The sequence below is a fragment of the Bufo bufo genome, chromosome 5, assembly GCF_905171765.1.
Source record: "Bufo bufo chromosome 5, aBufBuf1.1, whole genome shotgun sequence".
Lineage (NCBI taxonomy): Eukaryota > Metazoa > Chordata > Amphibia > Anura > Bufonidae > Bufo > Bufo bufo.
The window spans coordinates 273,932,076-273,953,996 of record NC_053393.1 but is presented as its reverse complement, the minus strand read 5'-3'; the positions used below and the strand labels follow the sequence as shown (position 1 = coordinate 273,953,996).

The following is a 21,921-nucleotide window of genomic DNA, read 5'->3' as shown; positions in this document are numbered from 1 at the left end:
ACAAAACAAAAAATTTTTTGGTTACCATTCTTCACAAAAAACATAATATAGAGCAACTAAAAATTATATGTACCCCAAAATAGTACCCATAAAACTGTCACCTTATCCCGTAGTTTCCAAACTAGGGTTACTTTTGGGAGTTTCTACTTCTACTGTATCAGGGGGGCTTTAAATGGGACATAGTGTCTAAAAAACTGTCAATCAGAATCTGCCTTTCAAAAACCATACAGCGCTCCTTTTCTTCTGCGCCTCGCCCTGTGCCCTTATATCTATTTACAACCACATATGGGGTGTTTCTGTAAACCGCAGAATCAGGGTAATAAATATTGAGTTTGTTTTGTTAACCCTCGATGTGTTAAAGATTTTTTTTTATCCAAATGGGAATTTGCCAAAAAAGTGAAATTATTTCTCCATTTTCCTTTAATTCTTGTGGAACACCTAAAGGGTTAACAAAGTTTGTAAAATCAGTTTTGAGTAACTTGAGGGGTGTAGTTTCTACAATGGGGTCATTTTATGGGGGGTTTCTACTATGTAAGTCCCTCAAAGTGACTTCAGAACTGAACTGGTCCTTTAAAAAGTGGGTTTTTGAAATTTACTAAATGATGCCAACATAAAGTAGACATATGGAGAATGTTAAGTAAATATTTAATGAGGTATCTCTTTCTGTTTTAACCGCCTCCGGACCGCCTAACACAGGATCGCGTCCCGGAGGCGGCAGCTCAGCGCACAGTCACGCATATATGCGTCATCTCGCGAGACGCGAGATTTCCTGTGAACGAGTGGATCTCCAGCCTGCCAGTGGCGATCGTTCGCTGGCAGGCTGGAGATGCGATTTTTTTAACCCCTAACAGGTATATTAGACGCTGTTTTGATAACAGCGTCTAATATACCTGCTACCTGGTCCTCTGGTGGTCCCTTTTGTTTGGATCGACCACCAGAGGACACAGGCAGCTCAGTAATAAGTAGCACCAAACACCACTACACTACACCCCCCCTGTCACTTATTAACCCCTTATTAACCCCTGATCACCCCATATAGACTCCCTGATCACCCCCCTGTCATTGATCACCCCCCTGTCATTGATCACCCCCTTGTAAGGCTCCATTCAGACGTCTGTATGTTTTTAACGGATCCACGGATACATGGATCGGATCCGCAAAACACATACGGACGTCTGAATGGAGCCTTATAGAGGGGTGATCAATGACAGGGGGGTGATCACCCCATATAGACTCCCTGATCACCCCCCTGTCATTGATCACCCCCCTGTAAGGCTCCATTCAGACATTTTTTTGGCCCAAGTTAGCGGAAATATTTTTTTTTTCTTACAAAGTCTCATATTCCACTAATTTGTGTCAAAAAATAAAATCTCACATGAACTCACCATACCCCTCACGGAATCCAAATGTGTAAAAATTTTTTGACATTTATATTCCAGACTTCTTCTCACGCTTTAGGGCCCCTAAAATGCCAGGGCAGTATAAATACCCCACATGTGACCCCATTTCGGAAAGAAGACACCCCAAGGTATTCCGTGAGGGGCATATTGAGTCCATGAAAGATTGAAATTTTTGTCCCAAGTTAGCGGAAAGGGAGACTTTGTGAGAAAAAAAAAAAAAATCAATTTCCGCTAACTTGTGCCAAAAAAAATAAAAAATTCTATGAACTCGCCATTGAATACCTTGGGGTGTCTTCTTTCCAAAATGGGGTCACATGTGGGGCATTTATACTGCCCTGGCATTTTAGGGGCCCTAAAGCGTGAGAAAAAGTCTGGGATCCAAATGTCTAAAAATGCCCTCATAAAAGGAATGTGGGCCCCTTTGCGCATCTAGGCTGCAAAAAAGTGACACACATCTGGTATCGCTGTACTCAGGAGAAGTTGGACAATGTGTTTTGGGGTGTCATTTTACATATACCCATGTCGGGTGAGATAAATATCTTGGTCAAATGCCAACTTTGTATAAAAAATGGGAAAAGTTGTCTTTTGCCGAGATATTTCTCTCACCCAGCATGAGTATATGTAAAAAGACACCCCAAAACACATTTCCCAACTTCTCCTGAGTACGGCGATACCACATGTGTGACACTTTTTTGCAGCCTAGGTGGGCAAAGGGGCCCACATTCCAAAGAGCACCTTTAGGATTTCACAGGTCATTTTTTACACATTTTGATTTCAAACTACTTACCACACATTAGGGCCCCTAAATTGCCAGGGCAGTATAACTACCCCACAAGTGACCCCATTTTGGAAAGAAGACACCCCAAGGTATTCCGTGAGAGGCATGGCGAGTTCCTAGAATTTTTTATTTTTTGTCACAAGTTAGCGGAAAATGATGATGATTTTTTTTTTAATTTATTTTTTTCTTACAAAGTCTCATATTCCACTAACTTGTGACAAAAAATAAAAACTTCCATGAACTCACTATGCCAATCACGAAATACCTTGGGGTGTCTTCTTTCCAAAATGGGTTCACTTGTGGGGTAGTTATACTGCCATGGCATTCTAGGGGCCCTAATGTGTGGTAAGTAGTTTGAAATCAAAATGTGTAAAAAATGACCTGTGAAATCCTAAAGGTGCTCTTTGGAATGTGCGCCCCTTTGCCCACCTAGGCTTCAAAAAAGTGTCACACATCTGGTATCGCCGTACTCAGGAGAAGTTGGGCAATGTGTTTTGGGGTGTCATTTTACATATACCCATGCTGGGTGAGATAAATATCTCGGCAAAAGACAACTTTTTCCATTTTTTTATACAAAGTTGACATTTGACTGAGATATTTCTCTCACCCAGCATGGGTATATGTAAAATGACACCCCAAAACACATTGCCCAACTTCTCCTGAGTACGGCGATACCAGATGTGTGACACTTTTTTGAAGCCTAGGTGGGCAAAGGGGCCCACATTCCAAAGAGCACCTTTAGGATTTCACAGGTAATTTTTTACACATTTTGATTTCAAACTACTTACCACACATTAGGGCCCCTAGAATGCCAGGGCAGTATAACTACCCCACAAGTGACCCCATTTTGGAAAGAAGACACCCCCAGGTATTTCGTGATGGGCATAGTGAGTTCATGGAACTTTTTATTTTTTTGTCACAAGTTAGTGGAATATGAGACTTTGTAAGGAAAAAAAATAAAATAAAAAATCATCATTTTCCGCTAACTTGTGACAAAAAATAAAAAGTTCTATGAACTCACTATGCCCATCAGCGAATACCTTAGGGTGTCTACTTTCCGAAATGGGGTCATTTGTGGGGTTTTTCTACTGTCTGGGCATTGTAGAACCTCAGGAAACATGACAGGTGCTCAGAAAGTCAGAGCTGCTTCAAAAAGCGGAAATTCAGATTTTTGTACCATAGTTTGTAAACGCTATAACTTTTACCCAGACCATTTTTTTTTTTTACCCAAACATTTTTTTTTTATCAAAGACATGTAGAACAATAAATTTCGAGAAAAATTTATATATGGATGTCGTTTTTTTAAAAACAATTTACAACTGAAAGTGAAAAATTTCATTTTTTTTGCAAAAAAATCGTTAAATTTCGATTAATAACAAAAAAAGGAAAAATGTCAGCAGCAATGAAATACCACCAAATAAAAGCTCTATTAGGGCTGTTTCACACGAGCGGAGGAAGAAGAAAAGGAGGTAAAATTCATTTGGGTGGTAAGTTGCATGACCGAGCAATAAACTGTGAAAGTAGTGTAGTGCAGAAGTGTAAAAAGTGGCCTGGTCATTAAGGGTGTTTAAGCTATGGTGGTTAAAAGTGAATTGTGAATTTGGGATTTTTTTTCATAAATAAAGGGGAAATGTATTGACTTGTCATGAAGTACAATGTGTCACGAGAAAACAATCTCAGAATGGCTTGGATAAATAAAAGTGTTCCAAATTATGTGTTATTACCACATAAAGTGACACATGTTAGATTTGCAAAAAATGGCCTGGGCAGGAGGGTGAAAACTGGCCTGAGGTGGAAGGGGGTAAAGACCAGTTCAATTCTGAAGTCAGTTTGAGGAGCTCACATAATAGAAACCACCCATAAATTACCCCATTTTATAAACTACACCCCTCAAGTTATTAAAAACAGTTTTTAGAAATGTTGTTAACCTTTTAAGTATTCCACAAGAATTAAAGCAAAATAGATGTAAGATTTCAAAATTTCACTTTTTTTGCAGATTTTCCATTTTAATTTTTTTTTTTCCTGGAACACATCAAGGGTTAACAACAAAGCAAACCTCAATATTTATTACCCTGATTCTGCAGTTTACAGAAACACCCCATATGTGGTCGTATATCGCTGTATGGGCACAAGGCAGAGGGCAGAAGGCAAGAAGCGCCATATGGTTTTTGGAGGGCAGATTTTGCTGGAATGGTCTTAGGGCGCCATGTTGCATTTGGAGAGACCCTGAGGTACCCCTTCTGTGGACACCTCCAAAAAGTGACCACATTTTGTAAATTACACCACCCAAGGAATTTTTAAGAGGCGTAGTGAGCACTTGACCCAGGCGTTTCATAGAATTTATAATACTTGGCTGTGAAAATGAAAAATTAATTTTTTTTCTTACTAGAAAATAGTGCTTTAGGCACAAACTTTATTTTTTTCACAAAAGGTAACAGGAAAATATCCCCCCACAATTTGCTACCCATTTTCTTCTGAATACAGTAACACCCCAATTGTGGTCGTAAACTGTTAGGCCTCATGCACACGACTGTTGTGCGAACCCATTCATTTCATTGGTGCCGCAAAAGATGCGGACAGCACTCCGCTTTGCGGACAAGAATAGGCATTTATATTGCCGGCGCCCTTTTTTTCCCGTAAATTGCAGAAGGCAACACGGGCACCTTCCGTTTTTTGTGGATCCGCAGTTTGCGGACCGCAAAAAAACGGCACGGTCGTGTGCATGAGGCCTTATTTGGGGATATGCCAGGGCTCAGAAGGGAAGGAGCGGCATCTGGATTTTCTAGCATGGAATTTTCTGTCATGGTTTTTAAGAGCGATAACAAAAAAAATTTGTTGACTGCGCTGCATGAGGGCTTATTTTGTGCAGGACAAGCTATAGTTTTTATTGGCACAATTTTGGGGTACATTTGGCTTTCTGGTCGCTTTTTATCAAATTTTTGGGGAGGTGAAGTCACAAAAAAGCTATTTGGTGTCATTTTTCAATATTTTATTTTTTTACACCATTCACTTGATAGGGTAGATCATGTGATATTTTTATAGATCGGATCGTTACAGACGCAATGTTACCAAATATATCATTTTTTCAATTTTTTATTTTTTTTGCACAATAAGAAAATTTTTAGAAAAAAATATATTTCTTAGAGCCATATATATATTTTTTTTCTGGCTATGGTCTTGCGTGAGGGCTTGTTTTTTGTGGGATGAGGTGACATTTTTATTGATACCATTTTGAGGTACATGAGGCTTTTTGATTGATTAACATTATGTTTTTTGGGAGGTGAGGTCGATAAAAAAAAATCTGTTTTGGCGTAATGTTTTTTTTTACGGCTAGGTAAATCATGTGATATTTTTATAGAGCCGCTTGTTACCAAATATGTCTTTTATTTATTTTTCTCTATTTTTAACTTTAATTACTTAATTATTATTATTTTCTTTACATGTGAATTTTTTTTATTTTTATAAAACACTTTCTTTTTTTCTTTTTTCTTTTACACTTTGTGTCCCCCATAAGGTCATACAAGACTTGTGGGGGACATTTAAAGGGGTTCTCTCGTCCAAACCTATTAATTGCTGGCTAAATCTAACCTGTGAAGGGAAGGTTAGTGGCCTTATACTTACCTTCCACAGTGCAGCCCTCCTGATGGATTTTCTATCTTCCGGCTGAAGTCCGTCTTCTCTTCCTGTCTTCTCTTCCTTTCTCCAGCAGGAGATGGATTGTCACGACTGACGTCACCGCCTCCCGCTGGAGAAAGCGCTGGCCAGCAGTCTTCATAGCGCACTAGGCTGAACACTAGTGTGCATGTGCAGGACCGCCGGCCTTCAATCTCTGTATTGTACAGGCTTCTATGTGAAGCCTGTACTGACTCCTGCACAGCTCGATGTAAGCGCTGTGCAGGAGTGACAGCCTGGCGATCAGCCACTAAGGCTGATCGCTATACTGTGCATGTCACAGGGTCTACTTTGGATGGCAAACAGGGGGTACTGGATGGCAAAAAAGGGACACTGGATGGCCCCATGGGGTAATGAATGGCACAATGGGGGAAATGGATGGCACAAGGGGGCAATGGATGGCACAATGGGGTCAATTGATGGCACAAGTGGGGCACTGGATGACACAATGGGGCACTAGATGGCCCACGGAGGTGCTGCATGGCAAACGGGGGCACTGGATGGCACAAGGGGGCACTGGATGGCAAACAAGGAGGCACTGCATGGCACAATTAGGGCACTGGATGGCACAAGGGGGCAATGGATGCCACAATGGGGGAACTGGATGGCACAAGGGGACACTGGATGGCACAAGGGGCACTGGATGGCACAAGGGGGTCACTGGATGGCAAATATGGGGGTACTGCATGGCACAATGGGAGAATTGGATGGCACAAGGGGGGGCAATGGATGGCCCAGGAGGGACAATTGATGGCAAACAGGGGCACTGGATGGCAAACAAGGGGCCACTGCATGGCATAGTGGGGGCACTGTGGATGTCACTGTTATTGGGGCACTGCGTATGTCACTGTTATGGGGGAGCTGTGGATGTCACTGTTATGGGGGCGCCATGGATGTCACTGTTATGGGAGCGCCGTGGATGCCACTGTTATGGGGCCTCTGTGGATGTCACTGTTATGGAGGCGCTGTGGATGTAGCTGTTATGGGGCACCGTGGATGTCACTGTTATGGGGCGCCGTGGATGTCACTGTTATGGGGCGCCGTGGATGTCACTGTTATGGGGCGCCGTGGATGTCACTGTTATTGGGTGCCGTGGATGTCACTGTTATGGGGCGCCGTGGATGTCACTGTTATGGGGGCGCTGAAGATGTCACTGTTATGGGGGCGCCGTGGATGTCACTGTTATGGGCGCTGAGTATAAGTGATAGGGCTCGTGCACAGAACCGTATCTGTTTTGTAGTCTGCAAGTCACGGATCCACTAAATTAGGTTACTGTCCGTGTGCGATTCACATTTTTTTGCAGTCCTATTAAGTTCTATGGGTTTTAGATCTGCATTGTGAGGACCAGAATAGGACGTGTTCTATCTTTCGCAGAACTGACAAACGGATGTGAAAAGCACATGGACGTCATCAGTGTGTTTTTTAAAAATAGGGGGAAATAAAAAAGTATACATATTAGGTATCGCCGCGTCCGTATCGACTGGCTCTATAAATATATCACATGACTTAACCCCTCAGATGAACACCGTAAAAAATAAAAACTGTGCTAAATAAACCATTTTTTGTCACCTTACATCACAAAAAGTACAACAGCAAGCGATCAAAAAGGTGTTTGCCCACCAAAATAGTACCAATCTAACCGTCACCTCATCCCGCAAAAAATTAGCCCCTACCTGAGACAATCGCCCAAAAAATTAAAAAACTATGGCTCAGAATATGGAGACACTAAAACATCATTTAAAAAAAAGCTGTTATTGTGTAAAACTTACATAAATAAAATAAAAGTATACATATTTGGTATCGCTGCGTTCGTATCGACCGGCTCTATAAAAATATCACATGACCTAACCCCTCAGATGAACACCGTAAAAAATAAAAAATAAAAACTGTGCTAAATAAACCATTTTTTGTCACCTTACATCACAAAAAGTGTAATAGCAAGCGATCAAAAAGTCATATGCACCCCAAAATAGTGCCAATTAAACAGTCATCTCATCCCGCAAAAAATGAGACCCTACCTAAGATAATCGCCCAAAAACTGAAAAAACTATGGCTCTCAGAATATGGAGACACTAAAACATGATTTTTTTTTGTTTCAAAAATGATATTATTGTGTTAAACTTACATAAATAAAAAAAAAGTATACATATTAGGTATTGCCGCGTCCATATCGCCTGGCTCTATAAAAATATCACATGACCTAACCCCTCAGATGAACCCCGTAAAAAAAATTAAATAAAAACTGTGCTAAATCATTTTTTGTCACCTTACATCACAAAAAGTGTAATAGCAAGCGATCAAAAGGTCACACACACCCCAAAATAGTGCCAATAAAACCGTCATCTCATCCTGCAAAAAGCATACCCTACCCAAGGTAATCGCCCAAAAACTGAAAAAATTATGCTCTCAGACTATGGAAACACTAAAACATAATTTTTTTTGCTTTAAAAATGAAATCATTGTGTAAAACTTACATAAATAAAAAAAAAGTATACATATTAGGTATCGCCGCATCCGTGACAACCTGGTCTATAAAAATATCACATGATCTAACCTGTCAGATGAATGTTGTAAATAACAAAAAAAAAAAACGGTGCCAAAACAGCTATTTCTTGTTATCTTGCCTCACAAAAAGTGTAATATAGAGCAACCAAAAATCATATGTACCCTAAACTAGTACCAACAATACTGCCACCCTATCCCGTAGTTTCTAAAATGGGGCCACTTTTTTGGAGTTTCTACTCTAGGGGTGCATCCGGGGGGCTTCAAATGGGACATGGTGTCAAAAAAACCAGTCCAGCAAAATCTGCCTTCCAAAAACCGTATGGCATTCCTTTCCTTCTGCGCCCTGCCGTGTGCCCGTACAGTAGTTTACGACCACATATGGGGTGTTTCTGTACACTACAGAATCAGGGCCATAAATATTGAGTTTGGTTTGGCTGTTAACCCTTGCTTTGTAACTGGAAAAAAATTATTAAAATGGAAAATCTGCCAAAAAAGTAACATTTTTAAATTGTATCTCTATTTTCCATTAATTCTTGTGGAACACCTAAAGGGTTAACAAAGTTTGTAAAATCAGTTTTGAATACCTTGAGGGGGGTAGTTTATAGAATGGGGTAATTTTTAGGTGGTTTCTATTATGTAAGCCTCGCAAAGTGACTTCAGACCTGAACTGGTCCCTAAAAATTGGGTTTTTGAAAATGTATGAAAAATTTCAAGATTTGCTTCTAAACTTCTAAGCCTTGTAACATCCCCAAAAAATAAAAAAACATTCCCAAAATGATCCAAACATGAAGTAGACATATGGGGAATGTAAAGTAATAACTATTTTTGGAGGTATTACTATGTATTCTAGAGGTAGAGAAATTGAAACTTGGAAAGTTGCAATTTTTTATAAATGTTTTGTAAATTTGGTATTTTTTTTATAAATAAAAATGATTTATTTTTTTACTTCATTTTACCAGTGTCATGAAGTACAATATGTGACGAAAAAAACAATCTCAGAATGGCCTGGATAAGTTAAAGCGTTTTAAAGTTATCAGCACTTAAAGTGACACTGGTCAGATTTGCAAAAAATGGGCAAGTCCGTAAGGGGAAATAGGGCAGAGTCCTTAAGGGGTTAACTTCACATATTTTTTTTAAACTATTGATTTAGTGCAGGGCTGACCCAGCAGCTCCTGCACTCCCCTGACCCCAGCGGTCACATGATCAACCCCTGCCAGAGCAGGAAGCAGCACATTGCTTCCTGATCTGTATACGCAGCGCTCATTATCTGGGGTGCCCTGCTGTCACTGATAGCGGGCCACCGGCAAAGCAGCTGCATGATTAGCGTGCAGCTATAATCAGTGTTCCCTCTAAGCTGCGCGGGTGCTCGGCCGCGCAGCAATTATTGTGCCCCCGCTCACAAGTTTAATAAGTCCGCTCTGCGCCCGCTCACCCTGCTTCCAAAATACCCACACACTTGCCCACACTAGTGATGATTTCTTCCAAACTTCCTCCTCCTGTGTGCGTGGTAAGCCATCTTAGAAGCTAGTCTTCTCCTGAGACTGAGAGCTGCCTGCTACATAAGTATGCTGGGGACAGTCCTGGAGGGCATGCTGCTGCAGAACACAAGGGGTGAAACTGTGAGGCCCCTTTCACACAGGCGAGTATTCCGCGCGGATGCGATGCGTGAGTTGAACGCATTGCACCAGCACTGAATCCGGACCCATTCATTTCTATGGGGCTGTTCACATGAGCGGTGATTTTCACGCATCACTTATGCGTTGCGTGAAAATCGCAGCATGCTCTATATTCAGCGTTTTTCACGCAACGCAGGCCCCATGAATGGGGTTGCGTGAAAATCGCAAGCATCCGCAAGCAAGTGCGGATGCGGTGCAATTTTCACGCACGGTTGCTAGGATACGATCGGGATGGAGACCCGATCATTATTATTTTCCCTTATAACATGGTTATAAGGTAAAATAATAGCATTCTGAATACAGAATGCATAATAAAACAGCGCTGGAGGGGTTAAAATAAAATAAAAAATTTTTTAACTCACCTTAGTCCACTTGATCGCGAAGCCCGGCTTCTCGTCTGTCTCCTTTGTTGAACAGGACCTGTGGTGACGTCACTCCGGTCATCACATGATCCATCACATGATCTTTTACCATGGTGATGGATCATGTGATGACCGGAGTGACGTCACCACAGGTCCTTTTCCTGTAATTAATGCTCACCACAGGTCCTGTTCAACAAAGGAGAAAGAAGAGATGCCAGGCTCTGCGATCAAGTGGACTAAGGTGAGTTAAATTTTTTTTTAATTTTTTTTTTTTAACCCCTCCAGGGCTATTTTACTATGCATTCTGTATTCAGAATGCTATTATTTTCCCTTATAACTATGTTATAAGGGAAAATAATACAATCTACACAACCCCGATCTCAAGCCCGAACTTCTGTGAAGAAGTTCAGGTTTGGGTACCAAACATGCGCGATTTTTCTCACGCGAGTGCAAAACGCATTACAATGTTTTGCACTCGCGCGGAAAAATCATGGGTGTTCCCGTAACGCACCCGCACATTTTCCCGCAACGCCCGTGTGAAAGGGGCCTGAAAGTACCACTGGCAGGAACACACCATCCCATCCCAGTGATAGTCTATCACTGGGATGGTGTGTTCCTGCCAGTAGTTTCACCCATTGACAAGGGACCTTGTGTTCTGCTGCAGCATGCCCTCCACCTATATACAGCCTATACCTATGTACAGCCTATACCTATGCAGCCTACAATTATATACAGCCTATATCTATATACAGTCTACACCTATATACAGCCTACAACTATATACTGCCTATACCTATATACAGCCGAAATCTATATATAACCTATACCTATGTACAGTCTACACCGTGTAGACTGTACATAGGTGTAGACTGTATATAGGTATAGGCTGTATATTGGTGTAGACTGTAAATAGGTATAGGCTGTATATAGGTATAGACCTTATATAGGTGTAGGCTGTATAGATGCTATATAGGTGTAGACTGTATAATAGATATAGGCTGTATATAGGTATAGACCTTATATAGGCGTAGACTGTATATGTATAGATGCTATATAGGTGTAGACTGTATATAGGTAAGGTCCTATCAGAGTTAAAGGGATTCTGTCACCTCGTATAACACAAATTCAGATTTTAAACCAGTCATGCTCCACAGCTTACCTTGAATCGGCTGTGCTGTTTTTTATTGTAATCTGTCCAGCAGTTTTGCAGAAAAACGACTTTTATAAAAGCCTGAAGGTGCCCAGAGGGGCGTTATGTTCCCCTTTGTTGCCCAGTAACACCCCTCTTACAGTGCCCAAAACGCCATCCTCCAGAATCCTTAACCGCCCACAGCGTCTCATCCCTCTCCTCCCCCTCCCTGACGGCCGAGCGAAGTCTCGCGCAGACGCAGTACCCACTGAGGGCTGCGCCAGTACGATTTGCTGGAGACTGAGGCCAGGAGCTTCATCGTCGTCACTGGGCATGCGCCGAGCCCAGTGACGTCCGATGCTCGCGCAAGACTTCGCTCGGCCGTCAGGGAGAGGGAGGAGAGGGATGAGACGCTGTGGGCGGTTAAGGATTCTGGAGGAAGGCGTTTTGGGCACTGTAAGAGGGGCGTTACTGGGCACACAAAGGGGAACATAACGACTTTCTGTTGAGCACAAGGTCCCTTTACACAGCATGATATTACAGCAGATTGTCGGGAAGGAAGTGTTCCTTTGAGATAAACTGCTGGTCGCTGGTCGAGGCAACCGCTGCATTTACATGCACTGATGTCCTCCAGAGTATGAGGAGGAACGATCGCTAATGCCATCACTCTTCCCCATACTGACTCGTTGTTTGTCGGCAGGAGTTCTTGTTCACACGGCACAATCTGCTGCTAGTAAACCATCTTTTTGCGTGCACACAAGAGATCGAATTACCGATGAATGGGTGTTTCGCTCATTCATAGGGTAATTGGCAGTACATTTACACTGCATGATCATCGCTAACGAGTGTCAGCCTCTCTGGTGGCCGGGATCATGGGTGCGCACATAGGCTAGTGCTTTTTCCTATATTGTGCAAGCACGACCACCACTGATGGATTGCAGGGTGGTCTGTAACTATGGAAACGAGCAGTGAATACTGTGATGGGAAAATGAACCCAGCCAGCAAAGGAAGCAATATGGATAATAACAATACATCAGTAAGTGGCTTGTATTAACTTCATCTACATTATAAATGCCTCTTACTGACGTGAGGCAACCCCTTTAACTCCTTGTTTTAGCAATCGGTGCTCAGACACCACTGAACTAAGTCATTGATGTCACTCTGACATATCAAAAGTTAATGTAAAGTACATGTACTCTATAATCTACAGATAGGACATCAATATTGTAATCCTGGAAAACATCTGTGATGAATACCACACCTCGTGCCCGCTTGACGTCGCCTACGTTGAGCTCACGAGCGCGGTATGGTCATGGGTTACCAAAAACGTGACGTTATGCCCTCCAGAGGAGCAGGTAAGGTCAGCGTGGTACTGTTTACACAGACACCTCCTGTCCACACAGGCACAGAGAGGCAACAAGCTGAGAGCCTTTTCACTGCCGCAGTGAAAACAGCGCTGTCTCAGTTTGGGTATCTGCCACCAGCTCTCGTTTGATATAAGCCCGGTCCGCTAACAGGATTATATAGGACGAGAAACAAACCCGCGGTAGCTTATAACTAGGCAAAAACACGGACGTGGGGATTCGTGATCGAGATACAAGACAGCACAAGATTCAATTATATATTTAATCGCCGTAAGGGCACACAAGATATAACACAATATACACAGAGAATAAATACAGTCATGGGCGTCCGCAGGGAGGGGCAAGGGGGGGCAAGTGCCTCCCCCCTGGGGCCAGCAGAAGTGGGGGGGCGGCGGTGGGGCACAGGGAGATGAACGCTTCCATTGTGGAAGCGTTTATCTCCATAGTCATCTGTATCGCCGTCCTCAGGACAGCGATACAGATGACTGTGCTGAGGCAGGTGAGGGAGAGGCGTGTCTCTTTCCCTTCCTCTGATAGGCTGCAGGCACTAGGCCAGCAGCCTATCAAAGGCCGGCGCAGGCGGCGCGATGACGTCATTGCGCCGCCTGAGCCGTACAGAGTGGGACACAGGCCGGAAGAGGCCTGCATCGCATCGCTGCCAAGGAGGTAAGTATAAGTGTTTATTTTTTTTTGTGTACAATACTGGTGGCTACTGGCACATAATGGGGGTCTCTGGCTACTGGCACATAATGGGGGGGGCTGTCATTACTGGCACATAATGGGGGGCTGTCATTACTGGCAAATAATGGGGGCTGTCATTACTGGCACATGATGGGGGGCTGTTATCACTGGCACATGATGGGGGGCTGTTATCACTGGCACATGATGAGGGGGCTGTTATTACTGGCACATGATGGGGGGGCTGTTATTACTGGCACATAATGGGGGGGCTGTTATTACTGGCACATGATAAGGGGGCTGTTATTACTGGCACATTATTGGGGGCACTATAGGGGCATCTACTGAGGCCACAAAGAAGGGGTGTTTTATATGGGGGGCTCTGTACAGTAGCATTTTATACTGGGACACATTATGGTGGGTACTTTGGCGAAGGGGGGAGAGGAGTACTATGGGGTCATCTACGGGGGCACTGAGAAGGGGTATTTTAAACTTGCAAATTATAGGGGACACTGAGGGCATCTACTGGGGCATTTTATACTGGTACATTATGGGGGGCACTAGGAGGAAGGGGGTAGAGGAGTACTATAGAGTAATTTACTGGGGGCACTATATAGGGGTATTTTATACTGGCACATTATGGGGGCACTATAAGGACATTAGCTCAACTGGGGGAATTACAAGGGGGTATTTTTTGCACTGTCACATTATAAGGAGAATTATTTCTACTGTGGGGGGTTTATTACTCCCCCATGGTATGACCCCCTAGTAGCAGCACCAGCCTCTCCCTGCTCTGCTATTCCTCTGCCCCTTCTCCAAATTCTTTAATATGAAATCTTTCTCATTACGATAAAACACAACATCAGCTCCGCCGAGCCCCCGGCCAAAGTGTTGAAGTGGTGTCCGAGAATCGAGATCCCCAAGGGCCAAGCCAAGTAATTGTAAGTTTTCATGTGAAATATATTTATGTTATACACATATAGCCTACACTGTGCCACACAATATACAGTATACCTCTACACTGTGTAGTCTGTTCTATAAGCACTATTGTTTTGTGGCGGCAGACAGAAAATAATCTGGAAGTGCCCCTCCCGAGACCAGGCTCTGGATCCGCCACTGCACAGCTCATGCGTTATTATACTTTGTAATAATGAATATGCCCCTCCCCTTCATTACATTCTCATAAACAAGCAGAGCATGGATGTCAATAAAATTATGCCCCCCCCCCCTGGAAAAATTTCTGCTGACGCCCATGAATACAGTGGTCTGAGGTTACAGATACAGATTATATGGGTACAACAGGGTTAAGCAGAGTAAAAGTCAGTTACTGGGTAGAGGAACGTTCCTTTGGGTCATAAGGGTGGAATAGGCCTTGGCTGCAGTCACGTGGGGGCAGTGAGGTCAGCTGGTTCCTGGTCTCTCCAAACACATTGGCACGATGTAACCCCCTCAGGAAAAAGCCACTGCCCTCTGGCTTGCATGGACTTATGACCTGTAGCCGGCCGCTCCCCTCCCCAGTCTATGGATAGGGTCCACCCCTCCTTCTCTGGTGCTGGGAGCAAATGACCCATAGGGCTCATAGCCCCAGACCAGCATGTCACAGGAAGATGGTTCCGGGCCCAATTGATCCGCCTGGGTTCCGGCTACAACTGGAGTCCAAGTTTGAAGTAGGGCCCTCCTGTGGAGTTCACTACCTCTGCTATCTATCAGCAAATGGGGGTGTGAGGACATGGCTGACAGTAAATATTAATCCATATTCCTCACAACATCTTTATTTAACATTTGATTGAATTGGTTGTTTTTCCCTATTTTTGAGTTTAGTTTTTTTTTTTTACATTTCAGCTAAGTCTCTGGAACGTTAGCAACGGGTAATGATATGTTGGAAAGTGAACAAACGGTGCCATACCGTCGCCTGGAAGCTGCTGCACAAAAGTTTGCAAAGGTGGTTATTCCAACAGATTTGGAAAGGTTGAGGAACCATCAGATAAATATTGAAAAGGTTAGTCTCTTTTACTGTTTCACTTCAAGTACTCTAAGCCAGGTTGGCCTTTTTCATCTTTTATTGTGAAATAGCATTTAGTAATAATTTTTTTATTACAGCAAGTAATGTCATAATGCTGAGTTATGCCATAATTTTCTGATTGGTGGGTGTCTGATGGCCATGGGAGATGTTCTGTCATTTAGCAGTTAGGATTTTTTTTTTATTTAGTCATTGTTTGGGTATTCTTGCCTAATTTTTTTTTCCTGTTATTTTTAGTATCAAAGGTGTAGATCATGGGAACAGTTGCACAAGGAGCATATCAATGCCAGACGTACGGTGCAGGTAAATAAAATATCTGATATCTCAGCTAATTAAACATTTGTCCATTTATATGTATTTGTGTGTGTGTGTGTACAGTTGTGGCCAAAAGTTTTGAGAATTACATAAATATTGGAAATTGGAAAAGTTGCTGCTTAAGTTTTTATAATAGCAATTTGCATATACTCCAGAATGTTATGAAGAGTGATCAGATGAATTGCATAGTCCTTCTTTGCCATGAAAATTAACTTAATCCCCAAAAAAACGTTCCACTGCATTTCATTGCTGTCATTAAAGGACCTGCTGAGATCATTTCAGTAATCGTCTTGTTAACTCAGGTGAGAATGTTGACGATCACGAGGCTGGAGATCATTATGTCAGGCTGATTGGGTTAAAATGGCAGACTTGACATGTTAAAAGGAGGGTGATGCTTGAAATCATTGTTCTTCCATTGTTAACCATGGTGACCTGCAAAGAAACGCGTGCAGCCATCATTGCGTTGCATAAAAATGGCTTCACAGGCAAGGATATTGTGGCTACTAAGATTGCACCTCAATCAACAATTTATAGGATCATCAAGAACTTCAAGGAAAGAGGTTCAATTCTTGTTAAGAAGGCTTCAGGGCGTCCAAGAAAGTCCAGCAAGCGCCAGGATCGCCTCCTAAAGAGTATTCAGCTGCGGGATCAGAGTGCCACCAGTGCAGAGCTTGCTCAGGAATGGCAGCAGGCAGGTGTGAGTGCATCTGCACGCACAGTGAGGCGAAGACTTTTGGAAGATGGCCTGGTGTCAAGAAGGGCAGCAAAGAAGCCACTTCCCTCCAAAAAAAACATCAGGGACAGATTTATCTTCTGCAAAAAGTATGGTGAATGGACTGCTGAGGACTGGGGCAAAGTCATATTCTCCGATCAAGCCTCTTTCCGATTGTTTGGGGCATCTGGAAAAAGGCTTGTCCGGAGAAAAAAAGGTGAGCGCTACCATCAGTCCTGTGTCATGCCAACAGTAAAGCATCCTGAGACCATTCATGTGTGGGGTTGCTTCTCATCCAAAGGAGTGGGCTCATTCACAATTTTGCCAAAAAACACAGCCATGAATAAAGAATGGTACCAAAACAGATCTTAATCCCATTGAGAACTTGTGGTCAATCCTCAAGAGGCGGGTGGACAAACAAAAACCCCCTAATTCTGACAAACTCCAAGAAGTGATTATGAAAGAATGGGTTGCTATCAGTCAGGAATTGGCCCAGAAGTTGATTGAGAGCATGCCCAGTCGAATTGCAGAGGTCCTGAAAAAGAAGGGCCAACACTGCAAATACTGACTCTTTGCATAAATGTCATGTAATTGTCGATAAAAGCCTTTGAAACGTATGAAGTGCGTGTAATTATATTTCACTACATCACAGAAACAACTGAAACAAAGATCTAAAAGCAGTTTAGCAGCAAACTTTGTGAAAACTAATATTTGTGTCATTCTCAAAACTTTTGGCCACGACTGTGTATGTATATATATATATATATATATATATGTGTGTATATACAATAAGATAAAATGGCAGCACAGATAATAGCAATGAGCGGGTGCAGCGCCCTATGGGAATAAGCGATTACCCACCATATAAAATACCAGAAAAAGGGTAGCACTCCAAAAATAGAAAAATAAAAACATTTTATTCACCTTTATTAGTTTGACGAACGTGACAAAAGACTTCAGTTGTTGACTGGACCTCCAAATTTCCCAGATCTCTATTTCATTGAGCATCTGCCAAATGTACTGGAAAAACAAATCTACTCCATAGGGTCTTTGCAACCCACAGGATCAGCTGCTTCTAACATGGTGCTGGATACCACAGCACACATCAGAGATCTTGTGGAATACATGCCCCAGTGGGTCAGAAATGTCTGTGTATGCTGTGGGGAGAGTGGAGAAAGCCACTGCCATACAGAGGCTTATCTCCCCAGAGAACAAAAGGATTGAGAGAAAATATTATTAACGCCTGATCCTTAACATCATGGTCAGGGCAGAGCTGGACGCTCCCCACACACATTAGTGTGCCAGTCAAACCCACTGTTCTCAGCAATGACAATTTGCCTCAGTTAATGAAAGTGAACATTATGCTTCAGCATTGAATTAAATGTAACACAATTAGTATTTTAAAATAAATCTTAAAGATTTTACACTAAGTTTTGTCAGAAAATAGTGCCTAAATTAATTAAATAGCTATGGCACTTAGTCGTATTACATGTATTCTGTCCTTGCTGTAAGCTTTCTAGCTGTTTGCCAATGGACTTAAGTTCTATTTGTTTACAAGGCAAACAGATTAATTATTTTGATACCAAATGTTCTTCTGTGCACACTTTTGTTTCAAATGAGACGCTTGTAAATGCATTAGGAAGCCTTGAGTCAATATTTGTTTGAAGCATTTAGCTGATGGTTTTAGACAAATATATGCACTACCACTTTACTGCTAATCAATGCTTGTATAATTAGAATAGTTATCTTTTTTTATTTACACAACTTAATTATTTGTTATCATGCTAAGCATATTAAAATATAATGAAAGTGTTTCAGATACTGAAGGAAATTACAGGAAATTTTGATGTGTTGGATACTTTTGTAAAAAATTGTCATGAGTTTCCTGCCAACCTGGTTAAGGGTCCATTCACACGTCCGTTTTTTCTTTCCTGATCTGTTCCGTTTTTTGCGGAACAGATCAGGACCAGTTCTGGACCCATTCATTTTCAATGGGTCCTGGAAAAAATCGGACAACACAATGTGTGCTGTCCGTTTCCGTTGTTCCGTTCCTCATGTCCGATTAAATATAAAACTTGTCCTATTCTTTTCCGCAAAAATCGGATCCTGGTACAATACAAAGTCAATGGATCCGCAAAAAACGGAAGACATTCGGATGTCATTACGTATGTCATCCGTTTTATGCGGATTCCGTTCCTGGAAATTACATTTTAATTTTTTATTTTTTTTTTAAAAGAAATCCAAACAACTTTATTTGCTTATTGAAATTTATACATGTTTCCGTTTTTGCGATCCGCAAAAAACGGATGACATACGGAAACATTTTCAGGAACAACGGATCCGCAAAAAACGGACCGAAAATCGGGATATAGAAAAATACTGACGTGTGAATGTAGCCTAAAAGTGGTCTCTACTTTCCAAATATTCTCATGCAAAATTCACACTACAGGTAACACTTGTTTCAATATGCAGAATGGGATGAACTGTATTAACTTGTGTGACCATGTTAGCTTGGGGGCCAAGGCTTTACACCAGTGCTGTGTAAGGCCTCTTTCACGCGACCGTATGGCTTTTTCAGTGTTTTGCGGTCCGTTTTTCACGGATCCATTGCTTTTGTTTCCGTTGTGTTTCAGTTTCTGTTCCGTTGTTCCGTATGGCATATACCGTATACAGTAATTACATACAAAAAATTGGGCTGGGCATAACATTTTCTATAGATGGTTCCGCAAAAACGGAACGGATACGGAAGACATACAGAGGCATTTCTGTATGTGTTCCGTTTTTTTTGCGGACCCATTGACTTGAATGGAGCCACGGAACGTGATTTGTGGTTAATAATAGGACATGTTCTATCTTTCAATGGTACGGAAATGGAATGCATGCGGAATCATTGAAATGAATGGTTCCGTATACGGAACGCAAAAAACGGCCCGTAAACGGGGGGAAAAAAACCAGTCATGTGAAAGAGGCCTAACTCCCGCGTTTACATACTTCTATATGTTGAAAAGAAGCACGTCTATCAAGTTCAACCTCTCTTAGATTTATTATGCAACATTATTAGGCTTGTTGCACACTGCCGCTACAGCCTTCCAGCAGGCTGTTCTGGGATAGAATGCTGGGAATCAGCCGGACAAAAACCTCTGCGTGCAGCAGTATTTGTCCGGCCGATTCTCAATATCTCCGCTGGACCCCATTATAGTTATTAGGGCCGGGCGGCATTCTGGCAGTGCCCGGCAGTACTGGATCTGGCAGGCTGTTCCTGGTTGGAACAGCCTGCTGCATTAGTTAACAGTAGTGTGAAACAAGCTTAGGCTACTTTCACACGAGCGTTCGGGTGTCCGCTCGTGAGCTCCGTTTGAAGGGGCTCACGAGCGGCCCCGAACGCATCCGTCTGGCCCTAATGCATTCTCAGTGGAGGCGGATCCACTGAGAATGCATCCGCCTGCCAGCGCTCAGCCTCCGCTCCGCTCAGTGAGCGGACACCTGAACGCTGCTTGCAGCGTTCGGGTGTCCGCCTGGCCGTGCGGAGGCGAGCGGATCCGTCCAGACTTATAATGGAAGTCAATGGGGACGGATCCGCTCCGAACGCTAGTGTGAAAGTAGCCTTAAGAGTAAAAGTAATCATCCTTGGAACACATACATCATGTGCCAGTTCTATGTACTGACCACACATGTATTTATACATGTAAATGAGATTACCATCTTTTTTCTAAGCTGAACAAGCCTAGTTTTTTAAGCCTCTCATTATAACAGCGACCTTCCATTCCAATTAACATTCTGGTTACCTACCTCTGAATTCTTTTTAGCTCTGTAAATAGGGTCACTGGTGCGCACACACACTGCACAAATAAGACAATGTAGGAGGAGGTGCAAGTCTCAGTGCCGTTCAGTGCACTGCAACAATCTCCATAGAGCAGAATTAAAACATCGGTGACCTGTGCTCTCTAATAAAAGCAGGCGAATCTAAAACCGCATACCACATGCCTCCCTGCAGCACAGCTACTAACAAGCATCCCTGTCATAAAATATGGGTACCTGCACTCCTGGCTGGGACCACACAGTGAAAGTTAGTCAACCGTGTTGCACAGCGGCATGTGGTATGCAGTTTTAGTTTCACTATTGGTCTTGTCAGATTAGGTTGTTATTATTATAGGGAGTACAAGTCTCATATATTTTATTTTTGCCCTTTCTAGCTCAACTATATCCTTTATATTACATAGACCTGCCTCCTCCAACTCAAAAACATCTCCCACATCCGTGCTTTCCTCAACTTTGAATCTGCCAAAATGCTTGTACATGCCCTCATCATCTCCCGCCTAGACTACTGCAACATTCACCTCTGTGGCCTTCCATCTAGCACTCTCACACCCCTCCAATCTATCCTCAACTCTGCTGCCCAACTAATCCACCTCCCACCTTGTTACTCCTCTGCCTCTCCCCTCTGCCAATCCCTTCACTGGCTCCCCATTGCCCAGCGAATTCACTTCAAAGTACTAACAAATACATACAAGGCCGTCCACAACCTGTCCCCTCCCTACATCTCTGAGCTACTTTGCCGATACACCCCCACACGCAATCTCCGTTCCTCACAAGACCTCCTTCTCTCCTCTCCTCTTATCACCTCTTCCCACAATCGCCTCCAAGATTTCTCCCGTGCATCCTCCATACTCTGGAACTCGCTACCCCAACATATCAGACTCTCACCTACAGTGGAATCCTTCAAAAGAAACGTAAAAACCCACCTCTTCAGACAAGCCTACAACCAGTGACCCTGCTGCCTCTCTACCGGCACGACCAACTTCACCCACACCTACTGTATCCTTCTCCCATACCATGTAGATTGTAAGCCCTCATGGGCAGGGCCCTCTCTCCTTCTGTACCAGTTTGTAACTCGTCTTGTTTATGCTTAGTGCAATTGTCTGTATTATGTATGAAAATAAGACGGGATGTCCAGCTTTCCAAAAAAGACGTTGTTCTTTATTCCAAAATAACACAGGATAAAAGACAATCCAACACGGCAAGCAGGTCTACATGTTTCGGATGCTCTAATACTGATCCTTATTCATGACACAATGGTTGCTGAATGGCTACATACTTAAATAGCTGAACTTCCTAGCACTCGCAGGTGGTTTGGATTAGCAGGAGTGGACACAGAAATTGGGTTCTGCCTACTATCCAAATGCCATGTGAGTATAGGAGCAATGATACATATAGAAATAAAAAGTTGGATATGTCAAAAAACACATAAACTGTTTTAAAAGTATATCTGAGCAAAGATCAGTAATGCAGGATTAAATCATGTTTGCGATT

The 21,921-nt window shown here is 42.8% G+C and overlaps 1 protein-coding gene across 2 annotated transcripts in view; it reads left to right on the top strand.

The window, feature by feature from the left end:
* Positions 1-21,921, top strand: part of STX17 (syntaxin 17) — a 158,060-nt gene that overhangs the window by 46,233 nt on the left and 89,906 nt on the right. For both annotated transcript variants that reach the window (XM_040432628.1, XM_040432629.1), the window contains exons 2-3: positions 15,407-15,563; positions 15,822-15,887. In XM_040432628.1, coding sequence (XP_040288562.1) covers positions 15,441-15,563; positions 15,822-15,887 — 189 coding nt within the window. In that variant the 5' untranslated portion in view covers positions 15,407-15,440. The remainder of the gene's footprint in view (positions 1-15,406; positions 15,564-15,821; positions 15,888-21,921) is intronic.